This window comes from Ochotona princeps, chromosome 5 (genome assembly GCF_030435755.1).
Source record: "Ochotona princeps isolate mOchPri1 chromosome 5, mOchPri1.hap1, whole genome shotgun sequence".
In the NCBI taxonomy this organism is placed as follows: Eukaryota; Metazoa; Chordata; class Mammalia; order Lagomorpha; family Ochotonidae; genus Ochotona; species Ochotona princeps.
The window spans coordinates 15,419,763-15,433,618 of record NC_080836.1 but is presented as its reverse complement, the minus strand read 5'-3'; the positions used below and the strand labels follow the sequence as shown (position 1 = coordinate 15,433,618).

At 38.6% G+C, this 13,856-nt stretch overlaps 1 protein-coding gene across 1 annotated transcript in view; it reads left to right on the top strand.

Moving 5' to 3' along the window:
* DPP10 (dipeptidyl peptidase like 10) overlaps positions 1-13,856 on the top strand; it is a 537,944-nt gene that overhangs the window by 413,083 nt on the left and 111,005 nt on the right. Inside the window, exons 9-10 of the mRNA XM_058664194.1 lie at positions 6,546-6,700; positions 12,762-12,859. Of these exons, the coding sequence (XP_058520177.1) occupies positions 6,546-6,700; positions 12,762-12,859 (253 nt within the window). The remainder of the gene's footprint in view (positions 1-6,545; positions 6,701-12,761; positions 12,860-13,856) is intronic.

Genomic DNA, 13,856 nt, shown 5'->3' with positions numbered 1-13,856 from the left:
GCCCTTGAAATGTATGGTTAATCCTCAGTTGGCCATGCGTATCTTGTATCTCCTCAACTGCATAAGTTATTTATATGGATCAATAACTGGATAAAATGGCATGTTTACAAGAGAGTAATTCTGAGAGACTTTAAACACGAGTCTGTCAACCACATACTAGACAAGAACTAGAAACTGTTCACTGATACCTGAAGTGGAGAGGGGAGGCAGTCACTGCAAACTAGATGCAATAAATCTTATAATTTCCTTTTGTTTTCCAGTAGTAGAAGAATGAGTTTTGCTTGAGAAAAACACATCTAAACTCATGTGACTTAAATGGGTTGGAGCCAAGAAAAGAACTTCTATCCACTATCTTCCTTCATTTAAATCGCCTGGGTCACATTTGGACCAATCCTATCAAAAAGGAAGAGACAATGGGCATATTCTTTGTCTTTAAATTAGAGTTTGTGTTCCCAAAACAGAAGTCTCCATCTCCCTCCACACAAGAAAAAAAAATCCTTGTTGTTATTGTTCCACTGTGGGATATCCATCCAGTAAATGGATAGAAAACTTGTAGCATGCTTGTATTTTCGTTTTCATACAAGATGGTACAGAAAACGTCAATATTAAGAGAAAAATCGAATTAATCATGTGACCTTAGTCGTTAAGCATTCCTCAACTGCCAATTCATCTTTCTTTGAATTTTTATTAGCCTGTTAACTAGATAGATTATTTGAAGGATGGACCAGCTAATCATTTTTGTCATATGTTATTGCTTTTCATTCTTAATCAGGATGCTACAATTTCAGTCCTCCATTGACCATTGTTAGGCAAAGGTGTACTTGAAAATCTCCTGAGGTCTAAAATAGATCTCTGATTCTATCTCTAAGTTTACTAATGACAATTTTTTCCATTGGCAGAGACAATCAGTGATTAAATTCTGATTGCTTTCTGTCACTAAATGTATTTTACAAAGGTCTAAAGACACATTAATTTCCATAAGGACAGTTGAATAAACAGTCTGTTTAGTCAAATAAGTACAGGTAGAATTTAAGAAAAACCTATCTTAGAAAAAATAAGATGCTGTGTCCAAAAGTTTTAATTTGGTCTTCTGATTAATATGGCATTAGAATATCTTGTGGGAAGTCGAAAGTGTGTAGTCACTTTCTTTCTCCCACTCCATGACAGAAACTGAATGTCAGGGTTGCTTAAGGAAAACTGCTGAAGGATTTGAAGGATTAGGGTAGAGTTTTAATGTAATAATGTTGGGTAGCAGGTGGACCCTATAGGAGGTCTCTGTGTCCTGGGTCCTGTGTTCTCAAGAGGTGGTCATTTCTGAAAGGTTCACTGCATACATTCATTGGGGTCTAGTTAACCATATGATTGTTCTTCTGCCTAAACTCACCCATTGCAAGCCTCCATCACTTCTGACATCACTTACTAGACATTCCCAATAGGGACTGTTCCACATCAGACTGTGTGAACCTGCAACTGAAAGCCCTACTATTTTTTTTCCCTCTTAAGAAGCCCCTCATGAATTTTAGTTAAAGTAATGAGTTCCTAAATAATGCATGCTACAACAGAAATGATATTATGTTCCTGCTGGAGACATTCTTCTTCAGCCAATGTGGGACTTGCAAACCTCTAATCCAATTCCTAGAGAACATGAAGCATAGGCGTCCAGTGAATTACTGGTGTTCATAGAGCAGTCATTATTTCTTCTCCTCCCTTGCCTCTTTAATCTGTGTATAGACTGACCATAGAGTGAGGACACATCTCATGCTTGGTCCCAGCGTCAACACCCAAACAAAGGGAGAGTAGAGGAATTATTTTTCTGAGATACAGAGATACAGAGAGCCAACAGTGAACATGAGGAGACCATGTTCTACACTGGACCTCTCCCCACCCATTTTTTTAAACACGAAATATGTCCTATTAGGAAATGTTTTGCTAGCTATTACAGTCACAGGCTAGTGTCTCTAAAAGCCTATGCGTAAGGGCTTGATAAAACTGTAGGCAGCAGAAAAAATCAACTCCCAGACCCTGTGTTTGTCCCTTTAAGTCCACCTGTCAATATGTAATCAACTGATTCTGCTAAGAAAGGATTTGATATGAAAATCTCCACAGTGGCCATAGGCATTGGCAGAAAAAGGTGATGGTATCAGAGAGTGACGGACATAAACTACATCCTTCGCGGGGGTTGTTTCTTGTATCTATCTGCAATGACTGCACTCTGGTGGACACGGTGCAATGCTGATATCTTTATTTTTTTAACCAACTTTCTTCTTTAAATAATTCCATTTGCTGATTTTTTTCCTCCAAATTTTTGTCATTACTTTTACAATTGACTTTAAAAGAATGTTCTTCGGGAGAGGTATTGCTGTTTTTAAATTTTATTTCTGATGATGTTTGCATAGTTGATTAGGGTGGGAAAGGTCAAGGATTAAGGGAAAGTGGGTAAGATCATTGTTTCCAAATTTTCTTTTTCTCCTTCCTGTATCTGGGGAAGCAGGGAGAGAAGGAGAAAAGCCACACCCAGCCTCTCAACCACCTCTGTATCCAGAGATGAGGAATGACCACTCAGGCCATCCCTGGGGCCTGATATGGAGCATGAACTGAGGGTTCTGCTCAAGTGGTTTTGATAGTTCTGAAATGCCATCAATCTTGCTGATCCAAGGATGAGGAAATTGTTCCAAGATTCATTGGCTTACATAGTTCACCTTTGATTTTCCGTTCGCCCGGATATTTGTGGGCAATATTTGGCTGGGAAATTTGACCAATTTGTTTTGCCCTCCTTCCTCTGTTATGGTACCTGATGTGCCCTGCAGGCTCCTATAGCCTGTCAAATTATCCATGTGCTTCTGGATATGCCCTCACTGTTCTGTGTTTTCCAGTGAGGAGGCCCAGTTTTGACATATGCAGAGCACAGATCCTGTGGTTCTACCCTAAGGTTGGAATTTTGAGTCCAGTGGATGAGTTGAATACATACCCAAAGAAACCGTGTCTGAAGTGATCGCAGACCTGACTCGTGTGCTAGCCAGTATGGGGTCCAGATCTATCCATCCACCCTATCAGCCTATGCACACACTTGTAGTTTCAATTGCTGGGTCAGTTCTTTCTCTAGCCCATTTTCTTATGTAAACCAGTGATGCTGAGGCCCAACCCAACCCAGCTACCACACACTTGGCCTAATCATAATGACCCTAATAGCCCCCCACTAGGCCCGCCTCTGCCAACTACTTCTGATTCCTGTGTTGGCCAGTATGGTGCAGCAGACTGGGCCAGTCTATCCCACATCCCATTCAGCTCTCATATATATCAATGGGCACTGGAGCCCAGCTCAACCCAACCAACCCCACAATCCAACCCACACTCATGCCTGCTGCAGCCACCCCTGTTTATCAAGCCCTGTCCATAGCCCTGGTTTCCAAGCTTACCAGTGGAAAATGTAATGCATCCGAGAGGTGCCTACAGCTTCTCTGTTGAACCCACTCCCAGTCCCAGATCTTATACTCTCAAGGTAGTTCTGCAGGCTAGCTTGACAGGATTTGCCGCCAGTCCCAGCACTTTCCAGCTTACCTGCTCTTATTCTGGACTATCCCTACAACAGTGGGTACAGTTGGTAAACCCAGCCTGGCTTTTCCTCTAACCTAGCTCGCTTGCATGCCATCAGTTGTTGTAGTGCTGCCCAACCTGGTCTGCCTCAAGGCCAGTTCTCAAGTCCATTGTAGGAGAAGTGGCTCATCAGGGAAGCACCCAACTAACCCCATACCAGGCTTACTTCCCCCACTCCCAGGGTCTCACATGTGGTTGTGGGTGATGCAGACCAATCTGGTATGGGCTGCCTCACTTAAGCATTTGCCATTGGGTGTAAAAGCCTGGCCCGGCCTGGTCAGTGTCCAGTTCCAGCCAATACTGATGGGTACTGAAGCCTAGCCCAGCCCAGCCAGTTCCCAGGACTGGCCATAATGTGAATTAGCTGGTGTTACAGCCCAGCCAGGCCTACCTTGCACCCTGTCCTGGTTCTCAGATCTGCCAGTGTGTGTCATGAATTGGCCCAACCTGGCCAGCCCACAATCCTGTCCAATATGTTTGGCAGTGAGTTCTGTAACCTGGCCTAATCTGGGCTGCTCTCAGCCTTGTTTCTTGCACTCAGCTGCAGGGACTGTGTCCTTGACAGAGGAGTTCCTCAAGCTCCTCTGTCAGGATGTTTCATTATTTGATATGCAAGAATTAGGATGAATCCGTGGTTCCAGCCAGGTCTCTTTATACAGAAAGTAGACAAATGTTTGCTCAAAATTCTTTTGATTTATTGTTTATCACTGTCTTTTAATTCCTCTGTAAATCAGATCATAGTACAGAACAAACTGGTTCCAGCTTTTTCATGTATAACTTGCAGCCCTGCATAAAATCCAACCCTGCATTTATTCCTTCTCTGCCAATGTGGATTCTGGTCAGTGAATCAGGCAGCAACCTGTACGTAATGAACAGCTTGCATTGCGTAGTCAGTGGCTAATTGTTTCCTACCGAAGTCCAGTTGAGAGTTCCTTTGGAAATAGGCAGTACTTATCATCCTGAGAGTGGAATTTCTCTACAACTTATAATGCCTGTGCTATAATTTTCAAATGGGGAGTCCCAACAGCTCCAGATACTTCTATCACCATTACATCTGTTGGGTCACAAATTAGAGGATGAAGGAAGGTTGTACCATGGCCAAGCTCTGTTACAAAGTCCTGACTTGCTCAGGTCTAGTTATGAGTAAAACTAGTCAGTGGACAACTTTACATGATATTAGGAATGTAATATCCATGCAAATGCGGTTTTATCATCATCAACATCCAAAGAGCCAATACTTCCTTTTGTTTAAATGGTGCTTCCCCCATGTTAGAAGAGATACACCTGTGGGTGCCAGTATACTGTGTCTCTAGAAAATTCTCTGATGTTTCAGATTCTTGAATTTTTACATAAATTTTTCTCTTATACTCTACAATTAGCTAGAGGAGCTACATTTATTGCATAGAGACAATTTTGAGGCTAAGACTTTTTGGCCATTGAATTTGACATGTGCTGTAGTAGGCAGGTATAAAATGTTTGATTCATGATATTGGTCCAGAAAACACAATTATACTATATATTTTTACCCAAACATCGTAAGTGTTAGGTCCCTGGTATCCCCAATGTCTGTGTTCTCTTAAAAGAACAAATGGAATTGAATCCCTAATTAAAGTTGTATCTGTTTAACCTTTTCTGTATTTCCTTAACCCTCAGCTATATCTTCACTGTTAACACAGAAGAAAAAGTCTTTTCCAAAAATGCCTTCTTGGCTATTTGTTATCTATAAACATTACTAATTCCAAAATCATGGTTTCAATTTCCTAATTTTTCCTGTGTGCCTCGCTGGGGTGTCAGGAGAACCACGGGTACTACAGAATCTTTGAGATAACCATTGCTGCAAGCATTCAGCACCACAAGCATTTGTTCTCTCAGTGGCTTTCCTCTTTATTTGAATTTCGTTCCATGGAATCATCACAGATCATTGAATAGTCACAATTTTATCTTTCGTTGGAGATTTTCCACATTGTAGTTCCTGGAAAGGTAAGTATGACATTCCACATATGAGTGCACCCTTATGTCTCTGTGAGTCTATGTGAGAGAGAGAGAGAGATCTAATCACAAATTCTAGTTTTGAAGGGCTGCTTGCTGATAACCCTCTGATATGAATAACTGGATCTGTCAGGCTTCTTAAATGAAAACATTGGCAACTTCAATAAAATGGATTTATTTACAAAGAAACAGTTTACAAAGGAGAAAGGAGAAAGACAATGATGTAAACTGAGCTGATAACAACCAAGATGTTACTATACCTGTCATCATGCAGATCATCTAGTGCCAGACACAAAGGAGAAAACTGTGGGGAAGAGGTTGCATTCACAGGAGTAGTGACATCATTCCAAGTGCTCAGCCTGTGTGAGTTGGCCTTGTGGGATGGAGCCAAGGGAATAAGTAACTTGATTTTTTTTCTCTACATAACCATCTGCAAATACATTAAGATGATCACATCCTGTGGCGGGTGGAAGGTTTGGGATCCTTTGAGTATAGCTTCTGCAGGTACACTCTCTGAACTGGAAAGCAGCCAAAGCTAAGTGGGTACCAGTTCTTAGGTTACATGAAAAATATCAAGAATAGTCTTTATCCTATATCCCTAGAGCTTAAAATCACTCGATAAGCAAAGATGATTGAATGATGACGTGTATGATATAGCTTATATCTCACTTTTCAATTACTTTTCTTATTCATTTACTGTGACGGTTCTTTCATCTGCTACGCACACATTACCAACAGTCCATGAAATCTGGATTCCATTGCTTGATCCCTTTTCTAATTTGAATCTACTCTTCCTGGCAATGAAACCATGCATACATGCATAATTTTCAGGGAAATTCATAAAAATAAAGCACACTGCCTGGAAAGAACACATGCCCAATGATGATTTCCAGGACTAATGTCTGTAGATCACTGAATACGCATCTCTGCAGTTACATTCAAATGACATTCATTTGTTCTAGAGGAGATTCTGCATTCTCACATCGCCCACTGGTGGTCCCCAGATGGAGAGAGACTTGCCTTCCTGATGATAAATGACTCGCTGGTGCCTAATATGGTTATTCCCCGGTTTACTGGCGCACTGTATCCCAAAGGGAAACAGTATCCCTACCCAAAGGTAAGTGACATGGGAGTGCTGGAGTGTTCTCTTTCACTTGATGGATAGTGCACTTCTTTATGAGCAGGGTGTCTTTGCCGGGAAATAGAAGCTTCTGTTATTCATGGACCCATCATTTCCAAATTTTTAGTAGTTTAGACCCAGAGTTAGGGTATCAAGATGTCAAAATGATACAGGAATGTGGAAATTTTCATTTTTATTGTATTCCTTTTCTTCTGAAGCTCACACTTTACTGTCACAATTTTTTAAAAAATATAAACTAGGTAGAATAGAGAGCAGCATGATAAAAGAATAAAGTAATGCCAGGTTATGCGGGTGTGAGTGGTTATTACAAAGGAAGGGAACACCCATACTCAAATAAGTTGAAAGTTGCTAGATATTAAAAAAAACTTTTTTCAGATAATTTCTTGGATAACTTACTATACAGTATGTTAATGTACATTATAAAGTTCCTATAAAAACTGACTAAGCAGAAAACTTCTCCAGTGAAGAAGACACTAAGCATGAAGAAATTCAATAAAGAATAAGCAAAGCATAAAGAATTTCTTAGAATTAATATCAGCATTATTTGGGAGGATCAAACGGGGGAACTTAATTTATGAAAGGCTAGTATTGGGTCAAAAGCAATGAATGACAGCCAGAAGAGAAGACAAAGTTTTATCTCTTGGTGAGAATAGAAAAATCCTGCTCAGGCTGCAATTATTTCCACTTTTCTATGAAGCTGTTAGGAATAGGGTCTAAAGCATCTGGAATACACTTGGTGCTTCGTTTGCCATCTGTTATGACTCAAGGTCTGTTTCTAGAATTCTATTCTCATGCTTATGTTATAAAGAAACAGGCTTTAGAATGAGACCCCTATAAATTATTCACATAAGATATTTTAAAAAAATAATATTCTACATTATTCATTTCAGCTCTTAATTGCTTAGAAGATGATAATTTTATGCAGAGATAACTTTTAAGTAATTTTCCTTGTGAGTGGCAGCCTGTTTTCTCAGGTATGGTAGGTTATCTACCTTTGAATTTGTGCATCATTGCATTACTTGGTCAAATTTCCACCACACTCCTTACTCCGAGCCTGCGGGGGGTGGCCAAGAGTGGAAGTGTGGTTGCTCACACATCCTTTGCACTGAGATTATCTAAAGAGCAAGAAGAAACAACTTGAAAATGGAGAATTTGGACTAAGATTAACATTCTCCACACTGAGCAACTGAAGCCCTTCATTGGGTTTGGCCATTTTCTATGGGCTGTGGTGTTAAAAACTGGATGATGAGTTATCTGGCTTGGAAATTATCACAACTTCACAAGGAGATGATTTGATTCCAGTTGCATCTGTCAGCATGTGACATAATTTTGAGAAGTTACATTTAGGATCTTTAATAAACATGTTTTGGAAGACATATGCTCAGTGCTCTTCAGGAGAAAATGAAAATTTGACCTAACCATAAAGCAATCTAATTCATCAAAATATTTTTTATCAGAACACCAAACATTTTTATAGTTCTCCAATTACAGATTTAACAACTTTGTGTGTGTGTGTGTGTGTGTGTGTGTGTGTGTGGAATGCAGTGTATGCCTGAACAGATCCCAACACCTTTTTTTTGCTCCCCATTTCATCCACCACTGCAAAAAGCCTTAAAAATTTCTCAAATATTTTAATCTCACATTATTTGATTTATGTGATAATGAACTTCACCTGGAAATTCAAGAAACTGGAGAACTAATGACTATGAGATATGCAGCTATGCTCAGAGTAATAAAAGACACTCACGTGAGTCTCATGGAAGCACATCTTTCTATTCCATTCCCCAAGAGCAGTGTCATTTTGGATGTGCTCAAAAAAGACATAGGCTGTAGTCAGGCTTTCGTTTTACCTCTTCAGAAATTCACCTATGATTCTAAATTATGGGCACTCGTGGGTCTCATAGTTGACAAGATGGAGGCAAACCAAAACAGCAGAGTAAACAGAAATCTGTTACAGTAATCCAGAAGACCCTGGATGAAGTCAAGATTCCTTGTTATTTTTAATTCATTATACAACTAATTGTTTGCCATTGCTTAATAGTAAAGATATGCATTAATTAGTAAGAATTAGTTATATGCATTATGTATATTCCCTAAAACATGCTGTTTTTTTTCAAGAATTTTAAAAAAACTTTTTTTTCTCATTTGATCTTTGTCAGTTACGTCTATTGTATAAATAGGAAAATGTACATTCTAAAAGCTGAACTGTTCTTTGTAAAAATCACAGTTATGAGAGGGACACGAAAAATGGCACCAGCTGGTTCCTTCCATTTCTCTCCCTAAAACTACACAAGGTCAAGTTGTGTTTTAGCAGCCAGACAGGATGCAACTGGAATCAAAATATTGCCTTGTCAAGTCATCAAGTACTGTTTTGTTCTGTCTATTCTTCATGACTGAGCTGCATATTGGTCACATTACGAATCTCACTCCTGTAACAGAAATTCCTAGCAGGATGAACACCTGAGTGTTTGGAAATAGCGTCCCCTGAAGAATGTTAGAAAGGAGCCCAACACTCCAGCTTGTAAAGCCAAAACAAAGAAAACTCAGTGGATGTTAGGAGGAATAGCTCTTCATGAAATTAAGATGGCAGGACGCAAGGTCCATCTGTGCTTCAGTTCTCCTTCTCCATAGTGGACTGAGTATGTGACTTTCATGTTCAGACTATTCTCTACTGAGGTCAAACATGCTTATTTCCCATAACAAATGTATTGCTTCTTCTTGCTCTTAGCATAGTAATAAAGAAAAAAAAAGTCAGTACTATAGAAATTGAAGCAGTTCATCCTAAATTGTGTTTTAGATTAGACTAAATTAAAGTGATTGTGGCAAATACTTAATGTGGTCAGACTTACTAATGAAATACTCACACTAAATAACTATATTTGTATTTTACTTAATTCAGCATGATTTAGAATACATAAAATACCCTTTCATTAGCAATTCAGCACAATAGAGATGCACAGTTCTATCTCAGTAACCTCAGGTTAATCTTCTTAATTAAAACATTATCTCATTTAATGACAATTTAGTTGCCAGTGAAATAAGGTTAATTATTACTGAAGCTTGTGTTTCAGAACCACTGAAGGAGGAATTCTGCAGATTTGCACTCTTGGTGGCAAATGTGACCTTAAAGGCAAATAGATGCATTCCTGTAGCTGCTGAACTGTTGGAATAATTCAAATATTAAAATGCTTAAATGAACGTGAAATGTGTGGTCAATTTCAAAATTCCATGGACAGATAAAAATCCAAGATAATAGAACGCCAGAGAGCTGAATTTTGAGGAGAGCTTGATGTTAAGCAGCTCATTTCCTGTTTAAACACTGGCCAGATGTGAAAATAACTTTTAATTTATTATGTTCATGTAGAAGTTTCTTGGGCCTAAGGGCATGCACCCATGAACTTACACTGTGACAAAGAAAGCTTGAAGATACGATAATACCTTTGAGAAAGTATGTCTCAAATCTGTACATCATGGGTGAGAGTTCACAGAAGGATAAAATCTAATTTCCCCTTTACATTAATCAGTTTCTTGAATGATTAAAAATATAAACATAAACTTCTAGCTAGAAGGCTGTGTATCTTAATACTAATTCATTTTAAATTCGCCAGCATATACCAGTTTTGATGCTTTATACAAAGCTATTTTTTGCTGTTCTGTGTAGCAAATCTATATTTTTAGTTATTGACAAGAAACATTTGACTCAAAAGTTAGTCCTTATTACATAATTCCATAGAGGTATTTGTCTTGCTTTTGATCATTGAGTAAATAACCTGTGACAAGGTTTAGCATGTGATCCTACTATGTAATAAATGAAGAGTGAACTTGGATTTTTTTCAAATGCAGATTCCAAACATTACCCCATCAGTAACCTGAAGGTAACAACAGGGTAAAAGTGAGCTTCAGTGATCTGTGGCTTAGCAAGCTCTAAATGCCCATACATGACTCTGATGTGTGCAAACCTTTGACAATGAATAGACTGTTGATTAGATAGAGAGAAGCATAGATAGACAACAGACATATTTTGTCAAAATGTGCATACTCATTTTTTAAACTTTTTAGGTCACTGATAATGTGTTTTTTTAAGACTCTGAATTTGGATCAGAATGTAGGTCTGGATAGCAACCCGTGCACTTGGGTTTCTAAGGTTCCAGGCCATATTTATTGACACTTCTGGGCTAGCATCCATACGTTGAGGACACCTGTTAATTACAGTGTGCAGATCTTCATTTTATTACATATGATCCAGTAGGAAAAAATTACCAAACTAAGTTAATGGATAAAACTGATGTTTTGGGGGATAGCCAGAATAACCCAATTCAAATAAAAATAGTGGGAAATGGAGCTCCTAAGAATGAAAGAAGCCTAAATTTCCCATGGCAACTGTACTTATTCCCTGGATGGTTTGGAAGCAAAAGGAAAATGTTTACGGATTCTGAGACTAGAGCCTTTGTGTAGCAGGCTCCTAGTTTATCTTCCGGAAACCCCCTTTCCAGTAGGAGCCATTCCCATAGCATCCCCCCAAAAGAAATCAAGAGTGCAAGCAAGAACAAAACAAAGAGCTCTTATTCAAACCAAGGACCCCATATTTAAAATGCTAGTAGTCATAATTTATTGAATTATGAATGCCCTTCCCGATTCCCTTGTTTTTTTGCACAAATTTCTGACCTATGTGTGGCTCATACAGATTCAGTTTCTTATGCTACCTCAAGGAAACAGGCCTTGAAGAACACTTTAGAATATTGATGAAGCAGATTATGCTATTTGGTGGGGTGGGGTGGTGCTTGATTGAACTCCAGGTTCCACCGATGCCAATTCTTTGAACATAAATGTTTGTTATTGGTAAATCAATTTTTTGTGTAATCTTTTAATTCCCCTCACTTTTAATATTCTTCTTTTTTGTATATTTCAAAGATCCCTTTCTCACAGTAAGAGCCATACAATAAAGATAATGATGAAGTGTTTAGAAACCACTAGTAAGCAACTGATCCTGGACAATCATGTGGACATCCATTCATTCCAACTGCTGGAGATATGTTGGTTAAAGTTCCCATTCCCGCCCACCGGTTAATCATGTTGGTGGCCCCTTTGCCTGAGTATGTGAGAAGAATACAACAGCAGCTCTGCAGTTAAAAGAATCCTAAATTTACACAGTAGCTCCCTGAGTTATTAGATATTTCACCTGGCACAGTTCACTTAATTTCTCCATGTCATCTAGAAAATGATTATAATTATGCCTTAGGACTGCAGTAGAGACTTTTAATGAGATAATTCATGCAATGCCATGAGCACATACCATGGGCCAGAAGCATCCCAATGGCTGTGTATGTTAGTTATTATTGATTTAATGCAATTTTGATTCACTGAACTCAAATTATACATCCTTAGTGTTGCCTCTCCAGTCTTAATGCCAGGGACTCAGAGAGGGCAGTGTGCCCACCTCCCAGTGTTCAATTGCACAAATGAGTCAGTCCATTTAGTAATCAGTAAAGTCTGAAAGAGAAGCCAAGAATATTAATGCAATGGAATAAATCAGACATTTTAGCTGCAGCGTATCTGGTTTGAATAAGTTTTCTTTTGTTTTTGCTTTCTTGATTTCTTTTTTCTCCTTAATTTTCCTTTCATCTTAGTTTTCTTATTTTTGTTTTAGATTAGCAAAGTATGCGTCTCATTGCAATTCATATTTCTATAATGTGAACAACTACTTGATGCACAGGCTGATTTTTTTTTTTTTTTTTTTTTTTACAATCATCGTGCTGCCATGCTGTAGACAGAACCCAGTGACACTGCCTAACAAATACAGTCATTGTGATAGCTTGTCACCTGTAATTGTCTGGCTAAAATTCTTAAGAAGCAGCAATCTGCAAGAACAATTGAAAGCCATCAAGTTGTACAAGTTAAATCTCTTCTACTTTAGAGAAATTACACTTTTCCCACTGTAATACAAGAAAGTAAATGCATCAACTCTCTTTTCTTAGTTTTTATCTCAATATATTCTAATGCTTAATATGCTTGTATTCCAACTCTCATTTTTTCCAAGGCAGGTCAAGTGAATCCAACAATAAAACTGTATGTTGTAAACTTATATGGACCGACTCATACTTTGGAACTTATGCCACCGGACAGTTTTAAATCAAGGTATGTGCTTCCAATTTAACTTGTATGGGGAAATAGATATTTTCGATCCAATTATCTTTTTTGCTGTAATTTCAGAGAGATATATAATCAGTTCAACAAATATACTTGGAAATAAAGCTGAGGTTTCCTCCATTAGTAAGGAATGAAGCCGTTCTAGTTGTCTGGCTATTCCCAAGAGACATTTTGTTTCAAGCTGTTTAGAAGCACCACACAGTCAGGAAGGATACTCATACTGGGAATTCAGCGTTTAGCTGCAGATTCTGCAGAAACCTAGGGATAAAAGATAACATTTCATTTAATGTTGTTAAAAAAATCACTTCGCTTTTAGAATACCATTTTTAAAGCATATAAATTCCCAGAAATTCATGTTTTTTTCAACTTTTTTCACACACTTTGCCAATAATTCTGCAGTATCTATTCTACATGATAATGTAGTAATATTTCAGATTCATCTGCACAAGAAGTCTCCCCATTTAAGATGCTTCAGCGGGAGACGGCACATTTTCTGTGTCAAAAGAATAAACTGAATATTAACAAAACGTGTACCAAGCAGCTAACCAAATAACCATACACACTTTGAGATTCTGAGTGAACTCAAACCTCAGCTGTGATTCTTCCAATACCCCAGCTGCGGGAAAGAGCAGATTTCTCAGGGTAACAGTTTACAGTGGAGGCGTTTGCTGATTGTCCAACACACCTAGATGTAACAGCTGACAGCGAACCTTAGAAGCATGCTCCATCTGCAATGAGCTCTGAGGCACGTGAACAAAGAAAGGAACTGTTAGCAAAAGAATTTCAGTGATGATTAGAGGGTCAGAAAGAACTGAAAGCAAGCAGCCAGGAGAGGCTTCTTCAGAAGGAAAACGCTGTATTGAAGTAATCTGGGGGTTTTATACCACTTGGGGAATTCATACAAGATTCTTCAAGAAAAGTGTTGCTTGTGGTGTGCACTTGGTCTGCACTTCTATTTTCCATTGTTCCCATTTGTTTGTGACTT